Source organism: Sorex fumeus, unplaced genomic scaffold, assembly GCF_029834395.1.
Source record: "Sorex fumeus unplaced genomic scaffold, SorFum_2.1 ptg000122l, whole genome shotgun sequence".
Taxonomy (NCBI): Eukaryota; Metazoa; Chordata; class Mammalia; order Eulipotyphla; family Soricidae; genus Sorex; species Sorex fumeus.
In genome coordinates, this window is record NW_026606179.1 from 2,842,518 (window position 1) to 2,869,364 (window position 26,847).

At 44.1% G+C, this 26,847-nt stretch overlaps 1 protein-coding gene and 1 non-coding gene across 4 annotated transcripts in view; one reads left to right on the forward strand and one right to left on the reverse strand.

Annotated features, from left to right (window-relative positions):
- Positions 1-1,271: 1,271 nt before the first annotated feature.
- The window catches only part of PRPSAP2 (phosphoribosyl pyrophosphate synthetase associated protein 2), a 57,093-nt gene continuing 31,517 nt past the window's right edge, over positions 1,272-26,847 (forward strand). The window contains exons 1-7 of one of the 3 annotated variants that reach the window (XM_056135747.1): positions 1,272-1,399; positions 5,423-5,518; positions 5,758-5,908; positions 6,617-6,669; positions 9,185-9,251; positions 15,732-15,904; positions 20,738-20,853. In XM_056135747.1, coding sequence (XP_055991722.1) covers positions 5,790-5,908; positions 6,617-6,669; positions 9,185-9,251; positions 15,732-15,904; positions 20,738-20,853 — 528 coding nt within the window. In that variant the 5' untranslated portion in view covers positions 1,272-1,399; positions 5,423-5,518; positions 5,758-5,789. Of the gene's footprint in view, positions 1,400-5,422; positions 5,519-5,757; positions 5,909-6,616; positions 6,670-9,184; positions 9,252-15,731; positions 15,905-20,737; positions 20,854-26,847 lie in introns of those variants that run through there. The other 2 variants (XM_056135749.1, XM_056135748.1) reach the window with 2 other exon arrangements.
- Positions 12,631-12,759, reverse strand: LOC130044577 (small nucleolar RNA SNORA44). Its single transcript, XR_008795431.1, has one exon. It is a non-coding gene; the product is annotated as a small nucleolar RNA SNORA44 (small nucleolar RNA).

Sequence of the window (26,847 nt, forward strand, 5' to 3'; positions counted from 1 at the left end):
AGTCAGTGTAACTATACTTGCTGCAGCTGTAAAATCAGAGGTTTTATTTAGTTTTCAGAACTGTGAAAGCTGACTGTGGACTGTGCAGCTTTCAGAGAATAATTAATGCCTCTGTGAAAAACCTGAAGCAGAATCAGAGAGGTGCATGGCACAGAGATTAGTTCAGAGGTTGATCCAGGTCATCTGGGTTGTAATTCTTGTCCACTTTGACACTGGGCAAGCTATGTACCATTAATGTTTTAGTTCCACATCTATTGAAACAGTGATAATACACATTTCATACTCATGTAGGGGTGAACTAAACTAGGATTATTATGTGGTAAGTGCTTAAAGGAATCTAGCCTGGCACATGGTAAATGCTACATATATGTCTGCTATTATTATATAACATGATAAAAAGTAAATATTCCAAATGATAAAGAATTAAGCAAACTGGGGCTGATTCGACCCTGGGCATCCTATATGGTCTCCCAATCCCTACCAGGAGTGATCCCTGAGCACAGGGCTAGGAGAATTCCCTGAGCACTGCTGGGTGTGGCCCAAAAACAAGAAAAAGAAAATTAAGCAATACTAGAAGCAACAAATCACTTATAGTAGAACAAGTGCGACAAAGCAGATCATAGTATTTACTCTATGCCAGGAACAATACTAAAAACTCTGCAGTACTAAAAACTCCACTTACTCCCACAGCAACACGGAGATGGGACCACTACCATCGTTAAGAAAACATCTGGGCATCATTAGAGGCACACTCATTCCCTGTTGCCTTTTTCTTGCTTTCACAGCAGTGCAGGGGTCCCACAGGCGCAGACCCGAGCCACCGACCCTCGCTTTTTTTCTTTTTTTTTGCTTTTTGGGTCACACCCAGCAACGCTCAGGGGTTACTCCTGGCTCTGAACTCAGGAATTACTCCTGGCGGTGCTTGGGGGACCATATGGGATGCTGGGAATCGAACCCAGGTCCGATGCGTGCAAGGCAAACGCCCTACCCGTTGTGCTATTGCTCCAACCGCCCTCCCCTCCCCCCGCTATTGCTCCAGCCCCCCCCCCCCCGCCACCCCCCACACCCCCTCTCTTCACGTGGCCGGAAGACCCAGCTCTAGGTCTTCATTGCTGGGGCTAAACCTGGGGCGCCCGAGCCAGGTCCTAGATTCCGGCCCGGGCCGGGCTCTGCCCACAGGCCCCGCCCACCGGACCCCACCCACAGAGGCCCCGCCCACCCGCTCGGGCCCCGCCCCGCCCCGCCCTCCAGGCCCCGCCCCCCGGCCTCGCTGTCGTCCGGACGCCGTGCTAGTGCCTGGAGTCGCCATTTTGCCCTTAGAGACGCCGCCTGGAGGCTCAGCGTTTTCTTCTCCCGGCAGCGGAGGCTGCGGCGGGGCCGGGGCTGGGGTCAGGGCCAGGTAGGCGGGCGGGAGTCGGCGGCGAGTGGCGGCGCGGGCCGCGGGCTGCGGGCTGCGGCGCTGCGGGTGGAGCTGCAGGGGCGGGCACCGGGCGCGGGCACCGGGCGCGGGTCGGGCGGCTGCTGCGGCTGCCGGGACCCGGGCTCGAGCCCCCGGGGCGGCGCGCGCTGCGGCCGGGGGCGGCGGGCGGGCGGGCGGGCGCGGTGGGCCTGAGCCGCGGCCCCGGGGCGGCCCGGTCGGCGGGGCTCCGCGGGCTCGGCGAGGGGACAGTCCCTAGGGGCAGCGCAGGGAGGGGTCTGCTCTAAAATCGTGGCCCCGTGTGTGACTTGGATGGGAAGGGGCTTTGGATCTTGGCAGGATTTCGGCGTTTTGCTTCCGTCAGGAATCAGAAAATGCGGAATGGGGACTTGGGGCGTGAGGAAGTGTGATTTTTTTTTAATGTTAAAAACAATTATGCACAAATAAAAATGATCCGCTTCACATCATTGAATCCTGGTCTTCTACCATCATTACCCGGTTCTGGGGACTCCTCCCAGCTAAGTCCTGACTTGCCGTGAACTCTTGAGCGCTCTAGATAGTTGCCGTTTTTGTGCTGGAATATGTATTCAGATTCGCTGACGTGGTTTGGAATCTTAACTTGTGCCCTTTAAAAAGCTTGCGGTGTCCGTGATTGAGCCTGTAGCTTCTTTCTTGGTAAGTTTCCCAAAGGGCCAATCACCAGGTCCAAGTTTTGGTTCTTTCGTGGTCTGGCGGGTTGCGTGGGGCCAGACCGGGTGTCTGCCCAGGTCCCCAGCGAGGGTGGGCTGTTGGCGCCAGCTGCATGCTGCAGTCAGACGGAAACTGAGGCCCTCTGGGCAGGTTGGGGCCCCGGGCTAACTTTCATCTCTCAGTCTCACTTCCTCTGAACGACGTGAACCTTGTGAACCCACTTTCTTGAAGTGTGAGCCAACTCAGAAAATGGAGTAGCCCCAAGGACATGTTTTGATGGAGAGGCCTGCAAGATGTAGTTTAGGTTTTGCCCGCTTAAGTCTCTTCATTATGATACAGCTGTTTGTGTGTGTGATGCATCACTAATAAAAATAGTTATGGGACTTTTTAGTTTGCAACTCAGTGCAGTCACGTTATCTAACAGTCATTTATTAAGCTTCTTAGCATGTACCGGATGATGGTCCAGACGCTGTTATGCTGGTCCTTAAATTATGGTGAGGGAGGCTGTTTTTATCAAGCAGTGACCTCTTTGAGTTGTCTGGAAGGAAAGGCTGGGGGGGGGGGGGGGGAGAGAAGCAGGGACCGAGACTAAGTAAGTAACCAAAACTTTCAGAGCCCTTGATCTTGGAAGGCAAACCCAAGCTCTGCCATTCCTGCTCTTAGACAGAAGCTGTTTACAGCAGTCAAGGCTGTAGAGAGAAACATGACTAATGGCAGCCTTCATCTGAGCAGTGGGTGGTTTTAAAATAAAGGCTCGCACGGGACCTTTCAGGTTTCTCAATTCAGAGGAGAATATGATTTGCTCTTGGAAAGATACTGAGACTCTCTGAAGAGGGTGCATTTTCATCTGCTTTTCCCCCCCATAATCTTCACACATTCAACATTTAGGATAAATGTGTAAGCAATCTGGGGGACGAGGGGAGTGTCTTGACTCTGCATTTTACACCAGAGCCTTAGTGCCACTGCGTGTCTGTAGTCTGTAGCCGGTCCCGTCCCTGCAGTGATGTTTCTCGGAGAGTCTGTTAAAAAACTCTTCTTCCAGCTTGCTGATGAGCACAGCTTGTATTTTGTTGGGAATAGGACTAAAACTAGCCACAGTCTGTAAATTTGAACTTGAGAGATGAAGTTATCAGTTATGGTTATAAATAAACATTTCTAAACTAGTTGTGCCTTCACATTACATTAGTTGTGTGATTTGGTTGATTGTTTGGGGGCCATGCTCTGCAGTGTTCAGTGGATTCTCTATTGGTGTTGGAATCACGAATCACCGACCATCCTGTTATTCGTCGATTGCCTCGAGCAGGCCCCAGTAATGTCTCCTTCATCCTAGCCCTGAGATTTTTAAGAAAGTGCTATATTCAAGGCTCTGTGAATTGGTGTTGGAAAGGTGCTGGAAATCAAACACCACTCCCCACCCCCAACCCCATCATCTTCTCAGCCACACCCATGCCTTTTTTTGTTTTTGTTTTGGGGCCACACCCAGTGGTGCCCAGGGTTGCTCTTGGTTCTGCAGTGAGGGATTATTCCTAGGACCGTAGGGGATGCCTGTGCTATCTCTTAAAAAAAAAAAAAAGGCCCCACCCTTGCCTTTTTTGCGTTTGTGTGATGGGGGTAAGGGGTGTAGCTCCAGAGATTGCACTCAGGTCTCATGCATACAAAGTATGCACTTAATTAACCACTGAGCCATATCCCTGGCTGCACCTTTCTCTTTCTGATGGGGAGTTCAGGTTAGGTTTTTTATTGTAGAAAATGGAATCTGGGAACTGGAGCGATAGTACAGCAGGTAAGGTGTTTGCCTTGCATGTGGCCAACCTGGGTTCAACTCCCAGCTTCCCATGTGGTCCCCCAAGCACTGGCAGGAGTAACCCTGAGCATCACTGGGTGTGACCCAAAAAACAAAAACAAAAAAAAGGGGGGGGGAGAGAGAAATGGGATTTAGTTTTACTACTGGAGTGATAAAGGGCTTTATTTACATAATTACTTTGTTTTTTGGACCCCAACCAGCAATGCTAGGGCTTACTCCTGGCTCATTGCTCAGGGATCCCTTCTGGTTCAGGGAACCATATCAGGTACTGGAGATCGAACCCTAATTGGCCACGTGCAAGACCAGCACCTTCTTCACTGTACTGTTTTCATCCCTCACACAGAGAATAGAATCAGGGTAATTGGGTTCAGGACTGGAGTAATTTTCTATAACTCCTAAGGAAAGGACAAGGGTCAGTGGATGGAGGCTGCAGAGAGAGAAGTCTTAGCATGTACCAAAGGAAGTGGGCAGCCAGCTGTAGGCTGTTCAGGAATCTGGAGTAGCTCCTTGGCAAGAATTCCGTAGTTGGCAGAACTATCTCTAAGATAGCCTCCTACTGCTAAGACACTCAATTCCATTTAGTCTAAGCTAAGTCCTTCTAAGAACACTTGTTGGAAAGTTGGGGATAGAAAGAGGACCAGCCCACACATATTATCAAAGTCTGAGAAAAATCAATTCATGTAAGTTCTACTTCAAAGAATATTCTATATGTGGGCACTGTCTTACCATGCTATAGAGAAGTCAATTGGATGTAACCCAGTGCTGTTAGTGTTCACAGTAGTAAGGATGAGGGACTTGTACAATGATGGTACTTTTAAGGTGGACCATGCCCTATGATGCTCAGGGACTGTTCAGGTCTCTGCTCAGGAATAACCTCTAGGGGTGCTGGGCCACCAAATATGGTATGGGTTTTGAACCAGGGTCTGCTGAAGTGACCACATAATGGCAAACCTCCTGTACTAACTTTTTGCCTCTAAATTGCCTCTGACTCCTATACGTTACATTTATGGGACTCATACAGTTTTTTTGTTTGTTTATTTTTGGACCACACCTTGGCGATGCTCAGGGGTAACTACAGGCTCCGCACTCAGGAATCACTCTTGGTGGTGTTCAGGGAACCATATGAGGTACTGGCGATTGAACCTGGGTTATCGTGTGCAAGGCCTAGTCGCTGTACTATGGCTCCAGCCCCTGAAAGAGATTATTGGCCCAGGAAATCAGGCCCTTGGTGAAGGCTTCTAGGCCAAAATGCTGCTGCCTTTTAGTTGGGTGACTCTGCACTTTTCTTCAATGTCACGGAGTCAACTTTGTGTTCGAGTTGAGAATGCAGATTAAAAAGGTCAGCTTTAGAGGTGAACACAGGCCATCAGGCAGAGGCATAGCTTGGAGAGATTTTATGTTAAACAGGTATTAAAGGAAAAGTGGGGCATAGATGGTTCAGTTACTGTTTAAGCAACAGTCAGTACATCTCCTTGCTAATGGCTCTGCCATTTTTCTGTGTGTTAATCCAGGAGGAATTTTGTTGTCAGAGAATAAAAGGAGGTTGTCCATAATTGACTTTAAGCAGCAAACTATAAAACACTGAGCTCTTCAGCTCCACCTTTCTTGTAAGTTTATTATTTATTCCTAGTGGTCATAAAATTGATTAAATCACATATTTTCATATATTTGGAAACCACAAATCAAATTGAATATTCCATTTGTTCATATATACATATATTTAACATAAACAGAATTTATCATGATGAATGCAGATTTTCTTCAATTGATGTTATTTGATATTAAAAATATTCAGGTATATTTAATTTCAGATGGCAGTTCTGATTTTTTTTTTTTATCCTTCCAGGGTCTGAAAATTGGAAAAACAAGAAGGTTTTGATGTTTTGTTTGACGCCACCTGAACTAGAAGCCAAGATGAACGTAACCAAAGGAGGTCTGGTGTTGTTTTCAGCAAATTCTAATTCATCATGTATGGAGCTTTCAAAGAGAATTGCAGAGTGAGTTAGAACCACACCATTAAAATCTGTATTCATATGTGGTATTTTATATTTGATAATTAAAGCTGATTGTTGAACTTGAAAGCGGGTGTCATAATCTGTATATTGTTTGTATGTTTCAATGACTGACCTTTTTATAAACCATTATAATTTAAGACATTGAGGGACTCATGAGTGCCAAGGATTGTGTTGCATAATACATATGTACAGAATTAGTAAAGTGTAAAGGATGGTGATGTGTGTATTATATGAAAATAGTTTATAGGTTATTTATAAATTACAGTTCAATATAATTTCCTTCTCCCCTTCCCTCCTCCCTCCTCCCTCCTCCCCCCTCCCGCCTCCCTCCTCCCCCCTCCCCCTTGGATTTTGGGCCACACCCAGTGATGCTCAGCAACCACTGTTGGTTCTGTACTCAGGAATCAGTCTTGGCAGGACTGTAAACCACAGTGCCTAAAACTTAAAAAAAAAAAAGAAAAAAAGTGCCAGTTATAGAGGCACACGAGGGTGTGAGGGGGGAAACTAGGGACATTGTTGGAGGGAAGTGGACTTCGGTGAAGGGATTGGTGGTATTGGAACATTGTGTGCCCAAAACCCAGTCTTGAAAAACTGTAATTCGCAGTGACTAAATAAAAAAATTAATTAAAAAAAAAGATGTGAGTCTGTTCAATTACACTTTCAGCTTCCCCTGCTTTTCTCTTTCTCTAGGCGACTGGGGGTAGAGATGGGCAAGGTGCAGGTTTACCAGGAACCTAACAGAGGTGAGCTCTCTTGGGTATGTGGACATCTTTATTTTGTGGAATGTGATACACTTAGTCCTTCATCCTCCACTTTCAGAACCGTTGCATTCAGTGTCTAGTTCTGTCATCAGGCAGTCGCAGTCAGTCTAGCAGGGTAGGTAAGAATGGTATTTTATTTATTTGGGGCGGGGGTGGGGCAAAGATCAACCTAGCCCCTCATGTACATGAAACGTGTTCTACTGCTGAGCTACATCCCTAGTGAAAGAGTGGTAATTTAGCTCCCACCAGTACTGGGTAGATATAGGAGACTGTTCCCTATACCTGGAGGCTTGAACTCTGGCTCTGGATCTCATCCAAGAGAAACTGCCTAGATAGATGAAACCACTGGCCAACTGAATTGGAAACATAAGCTCAGTCATTGGTTGAGTTTATGTCACTTTGAGCAGGATAAGTAACTCCTGCAGACATAGCTTTAGTTGGTTGGTACTGTTTATCTCCCTGTAAGTTGTTACGGCTAGCCATCACGAAGTCTCATTAGGAAATGCTTAGCTATCACTACATAACTATCCTGAATTGTAAAAGAGTGTGCTACTTCATCTTTAGTTCTTTTAGAAATGCTCTGTATTTGAAACTGTTCTACCAGGAATGATGGAAGAGCTTTCACAGGCTTGGGAGTCAGATAACTTATCCATGGCAAGTGACTTTTAACCTTTTAAACTGCAAATAATTAGAGCTATTTTGAGGATTAGAAAAGATAATTTATATGCTTAACCCAGGCACATAGTAGAAGCAATAAATATTTTTTCCTCAAGTACCTAAATATTACAACTTTTTACATGAAACTTTAAAAAGGCACTATTTTGCCTTATCCCTAATTTTTTCTCCAGTACTTGATTTACTATCTCCCAGGATTTCCTTGTGTATTCCAGTAGGAAAAAGATGCAATTGAAGAAAGCAAGAAGGGAAAGTTTGGGAAAGGTCCTGCCACAAGGGAATCAGATGACGTCCTGTGTCATGGTGAAAGAGTTAGGAGAAGGCTGGTTTGCTCTCCAGGCAGATAATACATGGTGTCTTTTGTGGAAGAAGCAGGGAGTTGACATGAATTCTTGTTATTACCAGATACTAAAATATATCTGGATATTTTTATGGATAAATTTGGGACCAGGAGAGATATAGTACAGGAGGTAGGGTGTTTGCCTTGCACATGGCCAACTGAGGTTTGGCATCCCATATGGTCCCCCAAGCATGGGAGTGATTCTTGAGTGCAGAGCCAGGGTAATCTCTAAGCATCACTGGGTATGGCCCCAAAACATAAATAAAAATATTTTTAAAAATGGGTGAGTTAGACTGGGATCTCAGAAATGGCAGAATCAGGAGTCAAATCTAGGTTTACTTGATTCTAAAGTTCATTTTCTTTCCATGGTAAGCATATACTTTTTTATTTATAATATTTTGATCATTTTTATGGGAGGGGGACGTTTGGGCCACACTTTGTGCTCAGAGATGGCTCTTGGCTCTGTGCTCAGGGACCAGGCATTTCTGGGGATTGAACCCAGGCTGCCTTTTCGCAAAGCATGCACTCAACCAATTCAACCCTATTTCCAATATTTTAGTTAAAATGTTCAAATGTAATAAATTGAAAGTACAATGAAGTCATGTAGTATACAACCTGGATTTAGCATTTATTATTTTGCTATATGAATATGTATGTGTAGGACCATCCAGAAACTTATTAACCCCTGAATACTTGACCATGCATTTCCTGGAAATAAGAAATTTGATGGTGGTGGTGGGAGTTGGTCTACATCTGGCAGTGATTAGGGTCTATTCCTGGCTCTGTGCTCAGGGGTAACTCCTGGTGGTGCTCAGTGCACCAAGTTTGGTGCTGGGGATCGAACTGGAGTGGGCTGCTTGCAAGGCAAGCTTCTTACCTCCCTTAAACTCTGTCCAGCCCAAGAAAAAAAAATCTTTGTTTCATGTAAATTTATTGCTGTTGTCACATTTAAAGAAATTAGTTCTAGGAGCCTGAGTGAAAGTACAGTGTAGAGGCCTTGCCTTGCACATGGTTCACTGTGGCATCCCATCTGTCTTTTGAGCCTGCGGGGAGTGATCTCTGAGTGCAGAGCCAGGAGTAAGCCCTGAGCAGTGCTGAGTGTGGCTCCAAACCGCCACAAAATTAGTACTCTAATTATCTACTATTTGTCTATATTCAAATTTTCATAGTTGTCCTAAAGTCGTTTATAGTTTTGTTGAAGATTTTTTTACCCCCGCAAACTAGGATTCTTAGTGTTTTTTTTTTTTTTTCGGGTTTATTTTTTTTTTCTGAAAAGTTAGTTTTGTTGGTGGGAGAATCCAGTCTTGGACACATTCACTTGTGCACGTATATCTGTATACTTGCTAAAATAGATTATCCCCGCACCTTTTCTTCTGCCTTCCACTGGTGTCAACTCTTTGAATAGTGTCTTTTGTTTTTTAGTGTTTTCAAAAATTTGCATTTCAAGTCTTTTAATTGTCTTTTCCTATTATTTCCTGCCAGAAACAAGAGTACAAATTCAAGAGTCTGTGAGGGGAAAAGATGTTTTCATCATCCAAACTATTTCAAAGTGAGTACTCAACAGAAAAAAGTGTTGGAGCTTTCTGGATTTCTGTTTGGGCATGAGTTGTTTAATTAATGGGTTGGGTGAACAAGAAGAACTAAAATAGTTTCATAGTTATTTGTATTATTTTGCTATTGTTTTCTGACATAACTGTCGTTTTTTGGTATTCTTGAAAGTTTGAAATAATAACCTACAGGCTCTTTTTTGAGGTGGGAAGGTGCTTTGGGCCACACCCAGTAGTGCTCTGGGCTTTGTGCTCAGGAGTCACTCCTGAGTGGACCATATGTGGTACGGGGATTTGCATGAGGGTGGGCTACGGGCAAGGCAAGCACCATAACCCTGTACTATTGCTCCAGCCTGCAAGTTTTTTTCTTGGGCATTCTTTTTAAAAATTAAATAAATTTGATAGTGTATAAATTTAAGGTACACATTATGTTACTTTTTTACATTTCTAGATTGTTAAATGTTTGTCATTGTCCTGATGCATTGCATACTTATTGTATAGTACTATTGTCTATATTGACTTTAATATACTTTAGATTTCAATTTGTTGCAATTCTAAGTCTTTTCATTCTTTGTTTTCGTTTTGGGGTCACACCCAGCAATGCTAAGGGCTTATTCTTGGCTCTGTGCTCAGGGATGATTACTCTGACAGGGCTTGGGGAACCATATAGAGTGCCAGGAATTTAATCTGGGTGACGCACCTTATCCACTGCACTATTACTCCAGCCTGCAAGTTTTATTTTGTTTTATTTTTTTGTTTTTCTTTTTGGGCCACATCTGGTGACGCGCAGGTTACTTCTGGCTCTATACTCAGAAGTCACTCCTGACAGTGCTTGGGGGACCATGTGGCATGCCAGGGATTGAACCCGAATTGGACGCGTGCAGGGCAGGCGTCCTACCCACTCTCCTATCTCTCTGGCCCCAGGTTTTATTCTTTTTATTTGGGGGGGTTACTCACATTTATTTATTAAACAGTGATATACAAAGTTGATATACAAAGTTGTTCATAAATAGAATTGTTTCAGGCGTAGAATGTTCCAACATCAATCCCACTACCAATGTCCCCATCCTTCCACTAATGTCCCCAGGTTCCCTGCCACCTCCCGGCCTACCCTCTTAGCAGTCATATGACAAATTTACTTCATATTACTTGCCACAACAAAACTCAAAGAAGCAGCAAATGGAATTATCAGAAAATAAATCAGCAAAAGTAAATTTGCAGTGACTGCTAATGATTTGCTCCAACAAAACTTAAGGGAATGGCAAATGGAATTATTAGAAAATAAGAAAAGTCTTTATGATTGCTATATGTTTATAGCCTTTCTTTAACTAATAAAGGACAACCAAATGCATCATTAGTAAATGCCATACTCAATGCCACATGATGGGAAGTTTCTCCTGTCCTTTAAAGGAGCTCCTTTATTTCAGCAAGCAGTTACTCTTTATAATCTGTTAATCTAACGATGTCTTTGTCCTTAGGATGCTATTTCACTGGTCATGCAGTTGAATATGTAATATTTCCATTTGCGTGGTAGGTTATTACAGATGTATTTGAGGAAAGATAGAAGACCCGAGTACTCCTAGAGTTGGTTGGGCCAAGGGGCTGGAATTAATGTGTGGATGCTGATGTGTCCAGGCAGTTTTGGGTTCATGTGGGTTTGAGAGGAGCTCTCTGTCCAGTGGACCTAGGAATAGGTCACCGATGACACAGAAATGATGGGCCGGGAAGCCAGGGGAGCTTTTTAAAGCTTCTTGCAAAACTGGTTTCAAAGTTATGTATTCCCTGAGCTGTTGCCCATCCATAAAGGTCTGTATAGTTCCTTCAGATCTGAATGGTCTTGGTGAGGTGTTTAGTTCATTGAGTTTTTGTATTATGTCTTTGCATATTCTTCTGGCTCATGGAGTCTAATCTGCTGTACATTTTATGGGCTTTCCTTTGTATATAAATTCCTTATTTGATCTTGCTACATTCAATATTCTGTCTCTGTATTTGGATTTTGTCATTGCTCCCAGCAGTGCTCAGGGCTTAATCCTGGTTCTGCACTCAAAAATTACTCCTGGCGGTACTCAAGGGACCATATGGGATGCTGGGAATCGAACCTAGGTTGGCTGCGTGCAAGGCAAATGCCCTACCCGCTGTACTATTGCTCCAGCCCTTGTTCATTTCTTTTCAAACTGTTTTCCACTTTCTGCTGTTGCCTAGTGTTTCCTCCTCCTCATCTTAGAGCTCCTGATCTTTTGTTCAGCTTCTATTATTATTTCTTTCTATTGACTTTTTAAAATATTACCTACCATGTTCAGTTCCTGTGCTTTGCTGATTGACTACCTGTGCTATCATTTCATTGAACTCATTGAACATCCTTTACATAGTGTCACTGAAGACATTGAGGGTTTACTGGTGTTGTTTATGTCTTTGGTGACACTGATTTTGCTTGTTGAGTTTGGTGGGCTTCTGTGAGTTTTCTCCATTGGAGTTTGATCTTCTTTCTTACTGTGCTGAGGGTGAGGGTAGTTATCCCTGGAAGATGCTGAGGGTTTAAAATGAAGTTGCTCTGTCTTCTCTGCTGGTCCTCACAGCTGCCAGGAAGAATAACAGGGATGGTGGATCAGCCTGGAGCTGTGGTGTGGGCCCTTAACATGGAGCATGCCGGATGTGGAGGCTGCTGGGATCCACCTGGGAGGGAGGGGCTTTGCCTCCTGTTCTGAAATAGGCCCAGAGACAAGCGTCACGTGGGATGACGGGGCAGCATGCAGAAGGTCAGGGCCCAAGTTTCGTTCTTGAACATTAGTCTTCCTCCCTGTCTTTATCTTCTGTTACCACCGTTTTACTGTTTTTTTTTTTTTTTGGGTCACACCTGGCAATGCACAGGACTTACTCCTGACTCTGCACTCAGGAATTACTCCTGGCAGTGCTCAGGGGATCATATCAGGATGCTGGGAATCGAACCTGGATCGGCTGCGTGCAAGGCAAACACCCTACCTGCTGTGCTATCGCTCCAGCCCCCGTTTTGCTGTTTTTCTGCGTTTGGTTTTATTTTTCGATTCCACTATGGAGCAGTAACATAGTACTTTCCCTGTGTGACTTAGCCTCACTTAGCATGTGTTGAGATCTGTCCATGTTGTCTCAGATGGCAGGATATCCTTTTCCCTTAAGCTTCCATTCTTTACATGTAACACATCTTTATTATCCAGTCCTCCATTTGGGACATTACGGTTGTTTCTGAAAGCTGATTATTGTTAATAGGATCGAGTATGCTTCTAAATTCTGTTTCACAACCTTTGGTTTTATAACCCAGACGTAGCACTGCTGGGTCATGTGGTAGATCTGCTTTAACTTGAGCCTCTTTTATTGCTTGCTTCTTTTTTTTTTTTTTTTTTTTTAGTTTATAGGAAAGGTGAGTGGCAATTGTAGGTACTGGTGACCTTCACTGTCAGAGTCTCTCCAGGTTGCTTTTGCATGCAATTGGAAATCCTACGGCCATTATAAGCCACTGACCCTGGAAACATGCTATCCTTTTATTGTTTTCATATTGATTGTACCACCTTATATTCTCCAGTAGTGTATAAGGATTCCCTTTTAACCACAATCTCCCCACCGTTTGTTACCTGTTGTGGTCTTGAGGTTCGTAGTTCTCACAGGTCTAATTTGTTTGTTTATTTATTTATTGGTCTTTGCATTTCATTTATTTTAATTTAATTTTATTTTGACCCTTACAAAGCTGTTCGTGATTAGGTTTCAGTCATACAGTATTCCAACATCCATCTCTCTGCCACTGTACATTGCCCAGCACCAGTGCCCCGTTTCCCTCCCATCACCACTGTCCCCCAGCCTGCCTCTATGGCAGGTACTTTTCTTATCTCTCTCTCTCTCTCTCTCTGTCTTTCTCGCTCTCTCTCTTTCTTGCTCTGTCTCTTTTTGGGCATTGTGGTTTGCAATACAAATACTGAAAGGTTATCGTACATGTCCCTTTAACAGGTGTAGTTTTGACTTATATTTCCCTCATGATGTTGAGCATCTTTTCAGATTCCCGTTCGACATTTTGATATACTTTGTGGGAAAATGTCTTACCAATTTTGCCTGCCTGTTTTTAGTTGAACTTTGTGTGTATGTGGGGTAAGGGCTGCCACTGGTGCTGGTGGCCCAGAAGAGACTCCAGGCTGGTGGGTGGGTTTGAGGGTTCAGTGCTGGGGCCTGTTGGTATGGGGCTGTTTGACCCCATCATTGCTGGAGCCTTAAGTCTGCCCGGAGTCTGACCTGGGCACTCTAAGGGCCAGGTGCGCTACCACTTAAGCACATTCTGGACCTGTGTGAGGTATGTTTTTGGTCAGTAGTTTTTGTATAGCCCTACCTGCTGTACTGTTGCTCTAGCCCCTTGATGTAGTCTTATGTGTTGATACTTACTTTTTTTGTTTGTACTTGTGGCATTGCTTAAAACTAAAATCATCACAAAGACCAATATTAAGGAACTTTTTCCTTCCTTTTTTTTTTTCCCTTTTTAGTTTTTGTACCACATGCAGTGGTGCTCAGGACTTATTCCTGGTTTTGTGGTCTGGCATCTCTTCTGGGCTCAGGGAGCCAGTTGTGGTGCTGCTGGAACTTGAGCCCAGATTGGCTTCCTACCCACTCTTCCGTCTCTCCAGCTTTGATGCACCTTTTTCTGTTTTTGTTTTAGATCTGCACCTGGCAGTGCTCAGGGCTTACTCCTGACTCTGTGCTCAGGGATCACTCCTGATGATGCTTAGAGAACCATTTGGGGTGCTGAGCATCAAATCTGTTTTGGCCATATGCAAGGCAAGAGCTCCTCCCACTACTCTCTCTGGCCCCTCATGCGCTGTTTTTTATCTTTGAGGTCTCATAGCTTGGTGTGGTCTAAATTTGTAAGTATATACACAGATATATAATGCCAAAGAAAGTCTTAAGAGCTAGATTTCAGGAATTTTTTAAATTTGGAATACACGTACTTACACCTGAGATTTGAAACTTTATTTCAGAAATTCCCAAGCTTATTTGACTTCCTCCCTTCTGAGGGGAAAAAAAAATAAAGCTACTCAATGTGAGTCATCCCATCCCATTCCCCTGCAACTGCTGCCCCAGAAATGTACTTTCTTTTCTTGGGGGTGGGGGTGGGGGTCAGGGGTTACTCCTGGTGGTGCTGAGGGGACTATATGGGATGCGGGGATCAAACCTGGGTCGGCCACATGCAAGGTAAACAAACTCCCTACCCACTGTGCTATAGCTCCGGCCCCGAAATCTACTTTCTTTAAGGGAACAAGCTGAAACCCCACCATCATCGCCGCCCCTACATGGTTTCAGGTGATTGGTATCACCCACCTGGAGAAACTCTGATTTGTCTGGTCTGGTCTTTGGCCCACTGAGAGGAAATCCCAAAGCCACTTAACTCGTCTGGAGATCCCGTCATGTACCCCATCATGCTGAAGAGCATGTGAGCTGTGAAAGACGGGCATGCCTCAGCCAGGCAGCGCCTGCTTCACCGCCCCCCCACCCCACCCCACTTAGGATATCCAGCAGGGTGGGGCTGGGAGTACCCAGTGGGTGCTGTTTCTCTTTCCCTGAGAACTCACCTGTGCTGGGGAGGATTGGGAGCCTGGGCCACTTTTTGCTTCTTACAGTCCACTTCTGCATGTCTGCAGTGTTTCTGTTTCCTCACAGACAATGGATTCCAATGGGACAAATGCACCGAGATTGTGATTATTGGCCCACAGGGTAAAGTAGCATCGGAGGCCAAATTAGGCTAAAGTTCAAAAGTGGGGAGTTCTCATCCCTATTTTCAAGTCCTTAAATATCTTACTTCTTTTTGTCAGTTGCATTGCTTAACCATTCTGCTTCTGCCTTTTGTTAGTTTTTTTTTTCCTTTAGATAAGACCGAGCGGGCCCAGTAACGTCTCCATTGGAGACTTTGTTGTTACTGTGTCTGGCATATCGAATACTCTCGGTAGCTTGCCGGGCTCTCCGAGAGGGGCGGAGGAATCGAACTCGGGTCGGCCATGTTGGCCGCGTGTAAGGCGAACGCCCTACCCGCTGTGCTATCGCTCCAGATAAGACCAGCCCTTGAATTTTCTCTACAGGTGATTGATGACACTCTTAAGAGAGGTTGAGTTCCTGGAACAGTGTCCTAGAGAAGGCAGGAGGGCTTGGGGAGTAGTGAGTAATTTGGAAGGATGAGCTGACGGTAACTTTGCTGTGGAAAGTTCCTCCCTCACTAACGTGTGAGAGCAGCCAGTAGAGGACAGATGCACGTGATTGTGGGAGCCCCAGGGAGCGCTCTTGAGTGTGCTTCGTTTTCTTGTGAGAGGGAAAGTGGGGGGGCCTGAGGAATGAAGAATTTATGATTTCTTTTGTGCGTCTTGATCCTTAAGCCTGAAGTCTTCCGTAGAGAGTAGCACCTTGGCTTCTGTTGAACAGGGAGATATTATCTAGTGTTTTACATTGCATGCTGTGGTTTTCTGTCTTTGGGGCTGCAGGGATGTGAACACCACCGTCATGGAGCTCCTGATTATGGTGTATGCATGTAAGACCTCATGTGCCAAGAGCATTATCGGGGTGATCCCATACTTTCCATACAGCAAACAATGCAAGATGAGAAAAAGAGGCTCCATTGTCTCTAAATTGCTGGCTTCAATGATGTGCAAAGCTGGTAAGAAGGGTGGACATTTGGTAATTAATTTGGGGCTTGGGAATTTTATTTTTACCTTAGAAGTTATAAAACACTATCTTATTTAAATTAGAATACTAAACAGATGAAAAATAGTGATACTTTGGGACTAGAGGGGTTTTCGCCCTGCCTCACATCCCACTGACCCTGGTTTGAGTCCTGGCACCACATACAGCTGTGCCCGCCCCTCCCCCCAGCAGGCCAGTCCTGAGCTTGGCCGGGTATGGCCCAAAATTTGGGGGATGGGGGAGGATAAAAAAGTGATAAATTTATGGGGAGTGCCTGGAGGTTTCCCAAACGGTGCTGAGGGGGCTAAAAACCACTCCTGAAGATTCTGAATCAGCTGGTTCTGATGCTTCCATGGTTCAGAGCCTGGGTGTGCTGGTGTGGTCTCTCAGTGCTGGGGCCACCAGGGCGATACCGGGGTGCAGGGCTAGGGGTGGGTGACCATGGCCTGAGCTGTTTTCTTAAAGAAAGTGAATTTTTTTAGTTGGGGGCAGGGCTTGGGCCACACTTTGTAGTGCTCAGGGCTCTGTGATCTGGGATCATCCTGGTGGGACTCAGGAAACTATATGGGTTGTTGAATATCCAACCCAGTTGGCTGTGTGCAAGGCAGGCTTCTGCCTGCTGTATTATCTCTGGTCTTTTTTTTTTTTTTAATTAATTTTATTTTGTTTGTTTGTTTTGCTTTCTGGGTCACCACCTGGTGATGTTCAGGCCCTACTCCTGGTTTTGTACTCAGGAATTATGCCTGACGATGCTTGGGGACCATATGGGATGCCAGGGATTAAACCCTTAAAATTAATTTTTAGTTTTTGGGCCACACCCTGCAGTGTCCAGGGGCTACTCCTGTTTCAGAGCTTGTGCGTTGCTGCTGGTGGTGCTCATGGGACTATGTGCCAGGGATTGAACCCAGGCCTCTTTCTTATGAAGTATGTGCTTAGCACTTTGTGTTGTTTCTCCTGTTTCCTTCAAGTCATTTTGGGGGAGGTGGGTTTGGTGGTGCTCAGGGGTGACTCCCAGGTTGGTGCTCTGTAGTGACTTCACTGTTGCTTGGGGCCCTGTATGCAGTGCTGGGGATTAAACCAGAGTTGACTGCATACAGGAAAAACACCTTAATCTCTGTACTGTCTCTAGTCCCCGCCACAAGTCATTTTTATTGTTTTGTTCTGTTTTGGGGCTACATTTGGTGATGCTCAGGGGTTACTCTGGCTCTGCACTCAGAAATTACTCCTGGCAGTGGTTAGAGGACCGTAAGGGATGCCCGGGATTGAACTCGGGTTGGCCCTGTGCAAGTCAAGCTCCCTACCTGCTGTCCTATCTCTTCAAGTCACCTTTAAAGGAGGAAAAAAATTTGGAAAATACTCCTTTGACATAGCAACTATTCACATTTAGTCTCTTCCTCCCATCCCCCAGACAGATTGGTATATTTTGTTAACCAAATGAATTATTTTGTGTTGTTTTCAGAGAACATCAGAGTGGTGTTTCCCCATTGTTTCTAAATTATTGTCAGAGTTGTTATTGTTTGTGTGTGTTTATGATTTATAAAGTACATATTATAAAACATTTTCAAAGAAAAGAGAAAGAATTCCCTAAATCACTACTTTCGTTGTTGGGGAGTATGCATTTTATTATTTTTTAAATTTTCTTTTTTATTGAATCACTGAGCTAGACCCTTACAAAGCTATTCATCCCTCCACCAGGATACATTTCCCAGCACCAGTGTCCCAAGTTTCCCTCCCACCCCACCCCCACCTTCCAGCCTGCCTCTGGCAGGTACTTTTCTTCTCTCTCTCTCCTCTCTGTCTCTCTCTCTCTCTCTCCTCTCTCCTCTCTCCCCTCTCCCCTCTCCCCTCTCCTCTCTTCATTTTGAGAATTGTGGTTTGTAATACAGACACCGAAAGGTTATCAGGAATATCCCTTTACCTACTTTTAACACTCAGTTTTTGTCCAGTGTGGTCATTTCCAGCTATTATTATCATTCTGTTCCCTTCTCTATCTTACCTACCTTCCGCTCCACACACACTTGTGGTTGATTCCAACTATTGACTAGTTCTCATAGTCCCTGTTTTTCCTGGCCATGGATATTAGACTTCTAATTTCTTTTTATTATATTTATATACCACAAGTGAATGCAGTCATTTCATATCTGTCCCTCTCCTCTGACTCATTTCACTCAGCATGATACTCTCCATGTCTACCCATTTAGAGACAAATTTCATGAGTTCATTTTTCCTAACATCTTCAAAGTATTCCATTGTGTAGATATACCATAGTTTCTTTATCCAGTCATCTGTTCTTGGGCACTCAGGTTGTTTCCAGTAAATCACTATATTTTAATGAACTCTTAATATAGATACATTCTCTCTCTCTCTCTCTCTCTCTCTCTCTCTTTATTTTGCAGTGAGGACGGGTTTAGATCCTACCCTGTGATGCTGGGGTGACCATATGTGGTGCTGGCACCTGAATGTGTTCAGCCACATGAAAAGCAAGCAACTTAAACCCTGCACTGTCTCTCTAGCCCTATAGAATACACTTTATGTTATAACATCCTAAAGAAGATAAAACAATATCAAATTTCTAAAATCTGAAACTCAGTGACCAACATATTTCCTGAGCTTTGGGGTTTTTTTTTTTTTCTTGGTTTGCCGGAGGTGGGGAGGCACTGTGCTCTGACTGACTTCCTGTGGATCGGGATTGAACCCAGTAGACCGAACGTGCATCCCAGTCCTCTGAGCTGCCTCCCACACTGAGTCCTCCAGCTCTGCCTGCTGTGCTGTCGCTCCAGCCCCATAACAAATAGAGTTTGGGGCTGGAGCGGTAGTGAGGCAGTTAGGGCATTTGTCTTACACATAGTGTGCCTGGCTTCTTTGCCGAGCATCCCATATGGTGCTGTGTGTCCTCAAAAAAGACCATTAAAAAAAAATGAAAAAAAAAACTTTTTGTTTTAAATATATTTTGCCACATCTGCTAAGGAAAGCTCAGGGAGCTATAATTTATTACAGTAGAGTTACCGAAGATAGATACTTGTCTTTGCTCTCTTAATAGAATGATGTGAAAGTTACACTTCATTAGTGAGAAAAAGCCCTGTCTCTCCCTGAGTAGGGGAAGAGTCAGCCCCTACCTTCTGCTTGCCTCCTGTCTGCTCACAAGAATGCTTCAGCTTACCATACATATGTGGGATTTTTCTTACACCAACTACCTTCCCACCACGATGGGTGTCCTGTGATACAGCTCTGTTCTGACCTTATCTGCTGGAGGGCTCAGTCCCACACCGCTGCCCCACCCTCACTCAGACATCAGCCATAAGTCCAACTGTCGTCTCACTGATTAATTGAAAATCTGGCCTTCTGGGGCTGGAGAGAGAGTGCAGGGGTTAAAGCACCTGTGTTGGTCACCAGCACCACATATGGTCCCTTGAGAACTGCCAGGAGTCATCTCAGCATCACTGGGTATGACCTGAAAACCAAAGTAAAATTCATTAATTTAAAAAAATTTTTCACAGTGATTTCCTCTAAATTATCTCAGCAGTTCTCATAACCCAGGAAAACTATTTATGAGTTTATTATTTTTTAAAAAAAAGACAACCAGCAACACGGGCTGGAGAGACAGTCCAGGGCTTAAGGCACTTGCCTTGCTCCTGCTGACCCGAATTTGATCCCCAGCACCTCATATCTCCTCACACCACACTCCAGGTCTCACATTGAGCGCAGAGGCAGGAATAATTACTGAGCACCACCACATGTGCCCCTCCCTGCCCCCCAAAAAGGATGAACCTTATTTCCGATTTTGTCTTTTGGGAGCCATACCCAGGATGCTTAGGGCTACTCTTTGCTGGTGTTCAGGGGTTGCTCCCTAGTGATGTCTGGGAGTTGCACCCAGGCCTCCTGCATACATAGGATGTCGTCAGACTGTTGCGCTCTCAGCCCCCAAAGGATGAACACCATCTCGAGGGAGTGTTGGGGGCTGGTCAGCAGGAAGGGATGCAGAGCTTCTACACTCTGGCCCAACATTTCGCTCAGCATCCTCGCGTGTTCACCAACCTGAGAGATTGCCAAAGCCTGTGATATTGGCGTTTTTTTGTGGCGGCTTCCCTACATAGTCCTGATTGGTCTTTAATACTGTTTCTAGCCTCACTTCTGTCTTTGGAGAATAGGAGTGAGTGTGCTGGACCAGCTCCTCATCCTGGCTTGGACCTGATGATGGTTGAGGGGCTGCACAGTCACTCCTGGTGCTACTCGCCTGGCCATAGCAGCTGCACTCAGCCAGTGTTCAGAAGGCTGCTCTCCTTTAGTCGTTTTCATTGTTAATTTTAAATGATTGTCATCATTTAAAACAGATTATTAATTTTAAATCGTTGTCACAATTTAGAACAGAGGATACCACCTTTGTTTTAATCCAGGAAATCCCAAGGGTTTTAGGAGCTCTCTGCCAGGAACAAGGAGCGAAGATTTGTTTGTGGTTTCTGTTATCTCACAATCTCATCATAGTGAAAAATATGAGAAATGAAAATGCTGAGATATTTTGATGAGTGCATTTTGTTTTGTGGGCCACCTTCAGTGGTGCTAAGGGCTTACTCTGGATTCTGCTCGGGGATCCCTCCTGACAGTGCTTGGGACTGTGCAGTGCTGGGGATCAAACCTGAGTGCCATATCCACTGTGCTATCTCCCTGATTTTGGTGGGAGCAATTTTTAAAAAAATTTTTTTTTGTGGGAGCAATTTTTAATGGCTGTCTTAATATACTGTATCTTGTGTTATATAGTACTTATTTGCTACTGGTTATTAAACTATTTGTTTCTGCTTTATTTTCAAAGGTCTAACTCACCTTATCACTATGGATTTACACCAGAAGGAAATCCAGGGTTTCTTCAATATTCCTGTTGATAATTTAAGAGCATCTCCATTTTTATTACAGTATATTCAAGAAGAGGTAAACTATCTCAGACTTTTATTTTAGCAGTCTACTTAAGGTTGAAATACATTTCCATTTCCTGGGTTATTCATAAAGAATTGAAACTTGATATAGTCTGCTTAAAGTACTATTCACTGTATATACATGTGATTCAGTGGACTTAAAGCATTATTTTTGGTGGCGTGTAGAATCATTTAAAAAGACAGAATGTCATTTATTTCATTCACTGTACTTTAAAGTTTTCATTCGCTGTAGTTTAAAGTTACTTTTTCTCTTTTGGGAACTTGCCTTGAGTTTGACAAAGCATCACAAGCTCACATGTGATCCTGACTCTTTTTAATATAGCCATCCATCTATCTAACCATTCATCTGTCATTCCATCCAGCCATCAACTTGGTTTTTGTTGTTCTAAGTACAACAGCTAGTGTTGGTGATCCTATCTCCCAACCAGAAAACTAGAATCATTATCATCATTTTATACCCACTTTTCTGTGCCCTTCCTTCCTCTCACCTAGGTCATCATCTTAAATATTATTTCGTCTTTCTCTCAATTCCCTTTCTTTCTAGTTTTATCTCAATTTTTCCTGTATATTATTCAAAACAAAAATGTGTTGTATGTATTTATATAGTCTTTATCTTTTTTAATACATCTTGTATTTATATAATTTGTGAAAGCAATCAGACTCATCTTGGTTACAGTTTTTACAAACTTATCTTCCTTCTCCCCCCCCCCCACCGTGTTGTTGGTGATGCTGTTGTCCGGGGGGGCTGCACACATCACTGGCTGTGCTGCTTGCTGGGGCCCACAGCAGGTGCGGTATTGCACACGCAGCCACGCACTGACCGAGGGCTGCTTTCCTTTGCACACGTTGTTGCCTGGGAGTCACGCTCTGAGTTGAGGTGCAGGGTTTCTTACATGGTGTCTGTTGGGGTTTGCCACAGGGCTCACACTCCAGGACTTGCTGAACATGGGCGCTTACTTTTTAGTACCAGTGCTTGCCAGGAACTTCCCCCTTTCTTCATGATGACCTGTCCCTGGCTGTGGTGCAGCAGAAGTGCCTGCAGTTCCAGCGCTGGGGCCTCAGAGATGACAGGGCTTCCTGGGCTCAAAGAGCACAGTCTGACAGTTATGCTCTTGACTTATGTGGGGCCCTAAGAATTTGAATTTATGACTGTATACTTGCAAGGCAAGCACTCTTAGCCACTGTGCTGTTTTCTGGGTTCTTGATGTTTCACTAGTAAAATTCATCCACTTGTTTGTTTTTTGCCATCCCTGCAGTCCTGTTGTTGGCTGTTTCTGGCTCAGGGATTGCTCCAGACAACGTAGGAGGCCGTGAGATGCTGGAGATCCAGCCTGAGGCTCCCACATCCAAAGCACTCTCCAACCCTTTGTGCCATCTCCCAGGCCTCATCCACAGTGTGGCCCGTCACAATTTATCCATTTTGACTGCTGAAAAATTCTAGCTGTGTAGTTATACTGGACATTTTATTCATAAGATTTTTGCTGTTGTGATAGTACTTGTGCAGACATTCTCTTTGTCTCTCCAGTGGTACATAAGCAATAGTGGATCTTGCTTATATACTGGGTAGGGCTGCCAAGGCGTATGATGGATGAAAGTTTAACTCTTCCAAAGCAGTTATATAAAATTATAGTCCCACTGCATTGAATTAGACATCCTGTGAGCCTGTCTTTAATATTTATGTTATTAAAGTTTTTTTTTGCCAGTTGAATGGTTCTGATATGATCTTGTCTCTTTGAATATATCTCTGATGACAGAAAGTTGAACATTGCTTCATATTTCCTGTTCTTGAAAATGTCCTTATTGTCTTATCTGTTCTTTGGTGGTTTTTGTTTGTGTTTGGTTTAACACTCATTGGTGTTCTTGGCTGTGTGCTCAGAGATCACTCCTGGAGGGGATCAGGGGACCATATGGGATGCTGGGAATTGAACCTGGGTCACTGTGTGCAAGGCAAGTGCCATACTTGCTGTTCTGTTGCTCTGGACCCTCTATGGCAGTTTTGTTTGCTTGTTTCTGAGTAATAGGCATCCTATAAGAAATTCCTTGGTTTTTAACTTTCATTTATTATTAGTTTTAAAAATTTCTTTTTTGTTTTCTGGGCCATATCAGTGCCAAATGACTGCTCCCAGCATGGTGTTTGGAGGCCACTCCCAGCAGTTCTGGGGACTATGTGGATTTGGGAGTCCCTCACGAAGACATGCATGCAAAGTTTCCTGGGCTTTCTGAACCAGTTTCTGGCCCCTTTATGTAATTTACTTAAAAATTTTTTAAATTTTTTTAATTAATTTTTTAAATTATCGCTGGAGCAATAGCACAGCGGGTAGGGCATTTGCCTTGCACGCAGCCAACATGGCCAACCCGAGTTCGATTCCTCCGCCCCTCTCGGAGAGCCTGGCAAGCTACGGAGATTATCTCGCCCGCACGGCAAAGCCTGGCAAGCTACCTGTGACATATTCGATATGCCAAAAACAATAACAAGTCTCACAATTTGTTGTGAGACGTTACTGGTGCCCGCTTGAGCAAATTGATGAACAACGGGAGGACAGTGCTACAGTGCTACAGGACTTAAAAAAATTAATTAACAATTGTTGATTCTGTTATTTGTAGTATTTCTATATCTCTGTTTATGACTTGTCATTTATTTATTTATTTATTTTCTTTTTGGGTCACACCTGGCAATGCACAGGGGTTACTCCTGGTTCATGCACTCAGAAATTACTCCTGGCAGTGTTCGGGGGACCATATGGAATGCTGGGAATCGAACCCGGGTCAGCCGCATGCAAGGCTCTACCCACTGTGCTATTGCTCCAGCCACTATGACTTGTCTTTTAGTTTTCTTTAAAAGATTTTGTTTGGGGGCCACACCTAAAGGGTGTTTAGGCTGTCTCTTGGTTCTGTAGGAAAGAGTGACCCCTAGTGGTGTTCATGGGACCTTTTTTGGTACCAGGATTATGCAAGGTACCACATGCAAAGGCTAGCATCTTACTCCTGTATTGTCTTTCTAGGTCTCTCTTTTTTTCCCTTTTGGTTTCTAGACTGCACTGGCTGTACTGAAGCTTACTCCTGACTTTGTGCTCCGGGATCATTCTTAGTGGGACTCAGAGGACCCATATAGGGTTCTCAGGAATTGAATCCAGGTCAGCCTTGTGCGAGGCAAAAGCCTTACCTGCTATACTCTCTTTCCAGCTCCACTGACCCTCTTTTTAAATTTTTTTTTTTTTTGCTTTTTGGGTCAAACCCGGGAATGCACAGGGGTTATTCCTGGTCTCTGCACTCAGGAATTACTCCTGGCGGCGCTTGGGACCATATGGGATGCTGGGGATCGAACTCAGGTTGACTGCGTGCAAGGCAAATGCCCTTCCTGCTGTGCTATTGCTCCAGCCCCTAAAAAATTTTAACTAAAATTACTTTTTTATTGATGAGGAGAGGGCATGATGAAGTTCCAGGGATCAAACCCAAGGCCTCATAAAACCAGGGCATATTCTCTACCATTTGAACCATACCCTCAAATTTGTTGGAGGGTATTTTCTTTTCATAAAATGTTGTTTATTTTCTTTAGGGAGATTTTATAAACAAATATTTCTTTTTTGTAAAAGTGAAATCCACATAATATAAAATCAACCATTTAAACAGTAACAGTTCAATGTTGAGTATACTTAGAGTTCCGGGCAGTTACCATCATTAATTCCAGAATAGATTCTTCAGCCTAGAAGAGCTCTCTATACTGGTGAATATGATCACTCCCCATTTCTCCTTTTATCCTTTGGCAGCTACTAATTTATATTTTTTTCTGGATTTGCCTGTCGTAGATTATTTCATATAAATTGATTCATACATAGGTATTTTTTTGTGTTTGACACTTTCTGCTTAGCATAATGCTTTTAGAAGTTTTATGAACTTCATTGGTGTTGTAACATATCAGGAGTACATTTCTTTTGATAGATGAATAATATTCCATTGTCCATATATATCCCTGTTGCACAGACGGACATTTTGTTTCTACCTTGTGTATAAATAGTGCTGTTGTGAACTTTTATGGTCAAGTTGAATGTATTGTTGGTTTGTCTTTCATTTCTTGGTAATGTACTTATTTGGTCTTATCATTCGGTGATGCTGTTCATTTTTTGAGGAACTTGGAAAATATTCTCTGTAATTGCAACCCTATTTTATATTTCAACCACAGTGTATGAGATTTCCAATTTCATCATATCCCTCCCAATATTTATTTTCTGGTTTTATTTTAGCTTCTTGTGGGTGTGACAGTAATATCTCATTGTTGGTTTTTGTTGTTGTTTTGTTTTTGAGCTACACCTGGCAATACTCAGGGGTTATTCCTGGCTCTTCACTCAGGGATCACTGCTGATGGTACTTTGGGGGCCTTAGGTGCTGGGGATTGAACTCAGGATTGGCTGTGTGCAAGGAAGCATCCTGCCTGCTGTACTATCACTCTGGCCCCTCATTGTGGTTTTGTTTTTTCTGTTTTGCACTATTTTCAACTATCAACAACCATTGTTGCATTGGCCTGGCATTTTCTTTCTTATTAGATTGCAGGATGCCCTTCAGCAGTTACCCCCAGGAAATGTTGGGGTGGGTAGTTTATTACTTACAGGACATAAAAATTACACAGCACACTTGGGGCCACACAGGAGGTCATGGGGTGAGAGAGTGCGTGATGATAGCCTTCTGCTTTTATTGGAGTTGAGGATGAGGACTCGAGTTCCACGGCTCTTTCTGTTGGTGAGTTTAAAACCGAGGTGAGGGTGCTGGAGAGATTGTCCAGGGGCTATACAGGACCTAAAGCTCTTGCCTTGTATATGTTGTATACACTAAGATCTTTATTTATTTATTTATTGAATCGCCGTGAGAACAGTCACATAGCCTTTCAGTTCAAGTATTGGTCGGTCATACAATGATCAAACACCTGTCCCTTCACCAGTGCACATTTTCCACCACCAAGAACCCCAGTATATATACCCCACCTTCCACCCACTCCCAGCCTGTGTGGCAGATTTCCACTTTACCCTCTCTCTTTCTATGTTGATCACATTCAATATTACGACAAAAGACCCAACATTGTTATTTGGAATTTTCCCCAACATTCAGACCTGCCACAAAGACATCATTAGATAATTTGTTTCCTATTGCTGATTATGAGGAGCGTATGATATTGTGGCCACACGAATTTGGATTTTTGATATTTTAGTAATAAACCTAGAGGGATTACTGCCAGAAGCCCCTGGGTTCTGAGATTGGTATGTGTACCTCTGGGTTCATGGTCGGTCAGAAGCCAGAGGAGGCATTTGAGGGTGGCAACCCGGAGCATTGTCATGGCAGGGAGCAGGCCCAATTCCACCCCCATCCCATGAAGCCCCACGTGCTTCATCAGTGCAGTCTCATACCTGGCTGTTTATTAGGCTCTAAAAGATGCAGGCCACCATGCCGCCACCGCAAAGGGGAACAGGCAGAGGGACAGACACTCTTCTCCTCCCAGGGCGGCAAAGCACCATAGTTAAATACACAGATGCATTATGGTTGGGCTATATATATATATATATGTATATGTATAATTTTTTTTTATTAGTGAAACACCATGAGGTACAGTTGTAGATTTACAAATTTTTGTGCTTGGGTTTCGGTTATACAATGATCAAATACCCATCCCTCCACCAGTGCCCATTTTCCACCACCATGGATAACATCCCTCCCCCCCCCCATCCCCCCCATCCCACCCTGCCTCTGTGGCAGGGCATTCCCTTTTGTTCTCTCTCTCCTATTGGGTGTTGTGGTCCGCAAAAGAGGCATTGAGCGGCAAACATGTTCAGTCCATAGTCTACTTTCAACATGGGCAATATATTTTGCTCAGATTTTTCCATCACCATTCAAACCTGTTTTTCAGAAACAAATGCTAGAACATTTACTTTCCATTGATTACTTTGCATATCAGGAAATGTCGTGCGGCCGCATAAGCGTCTGCACAGTTCAGAAAATAGTC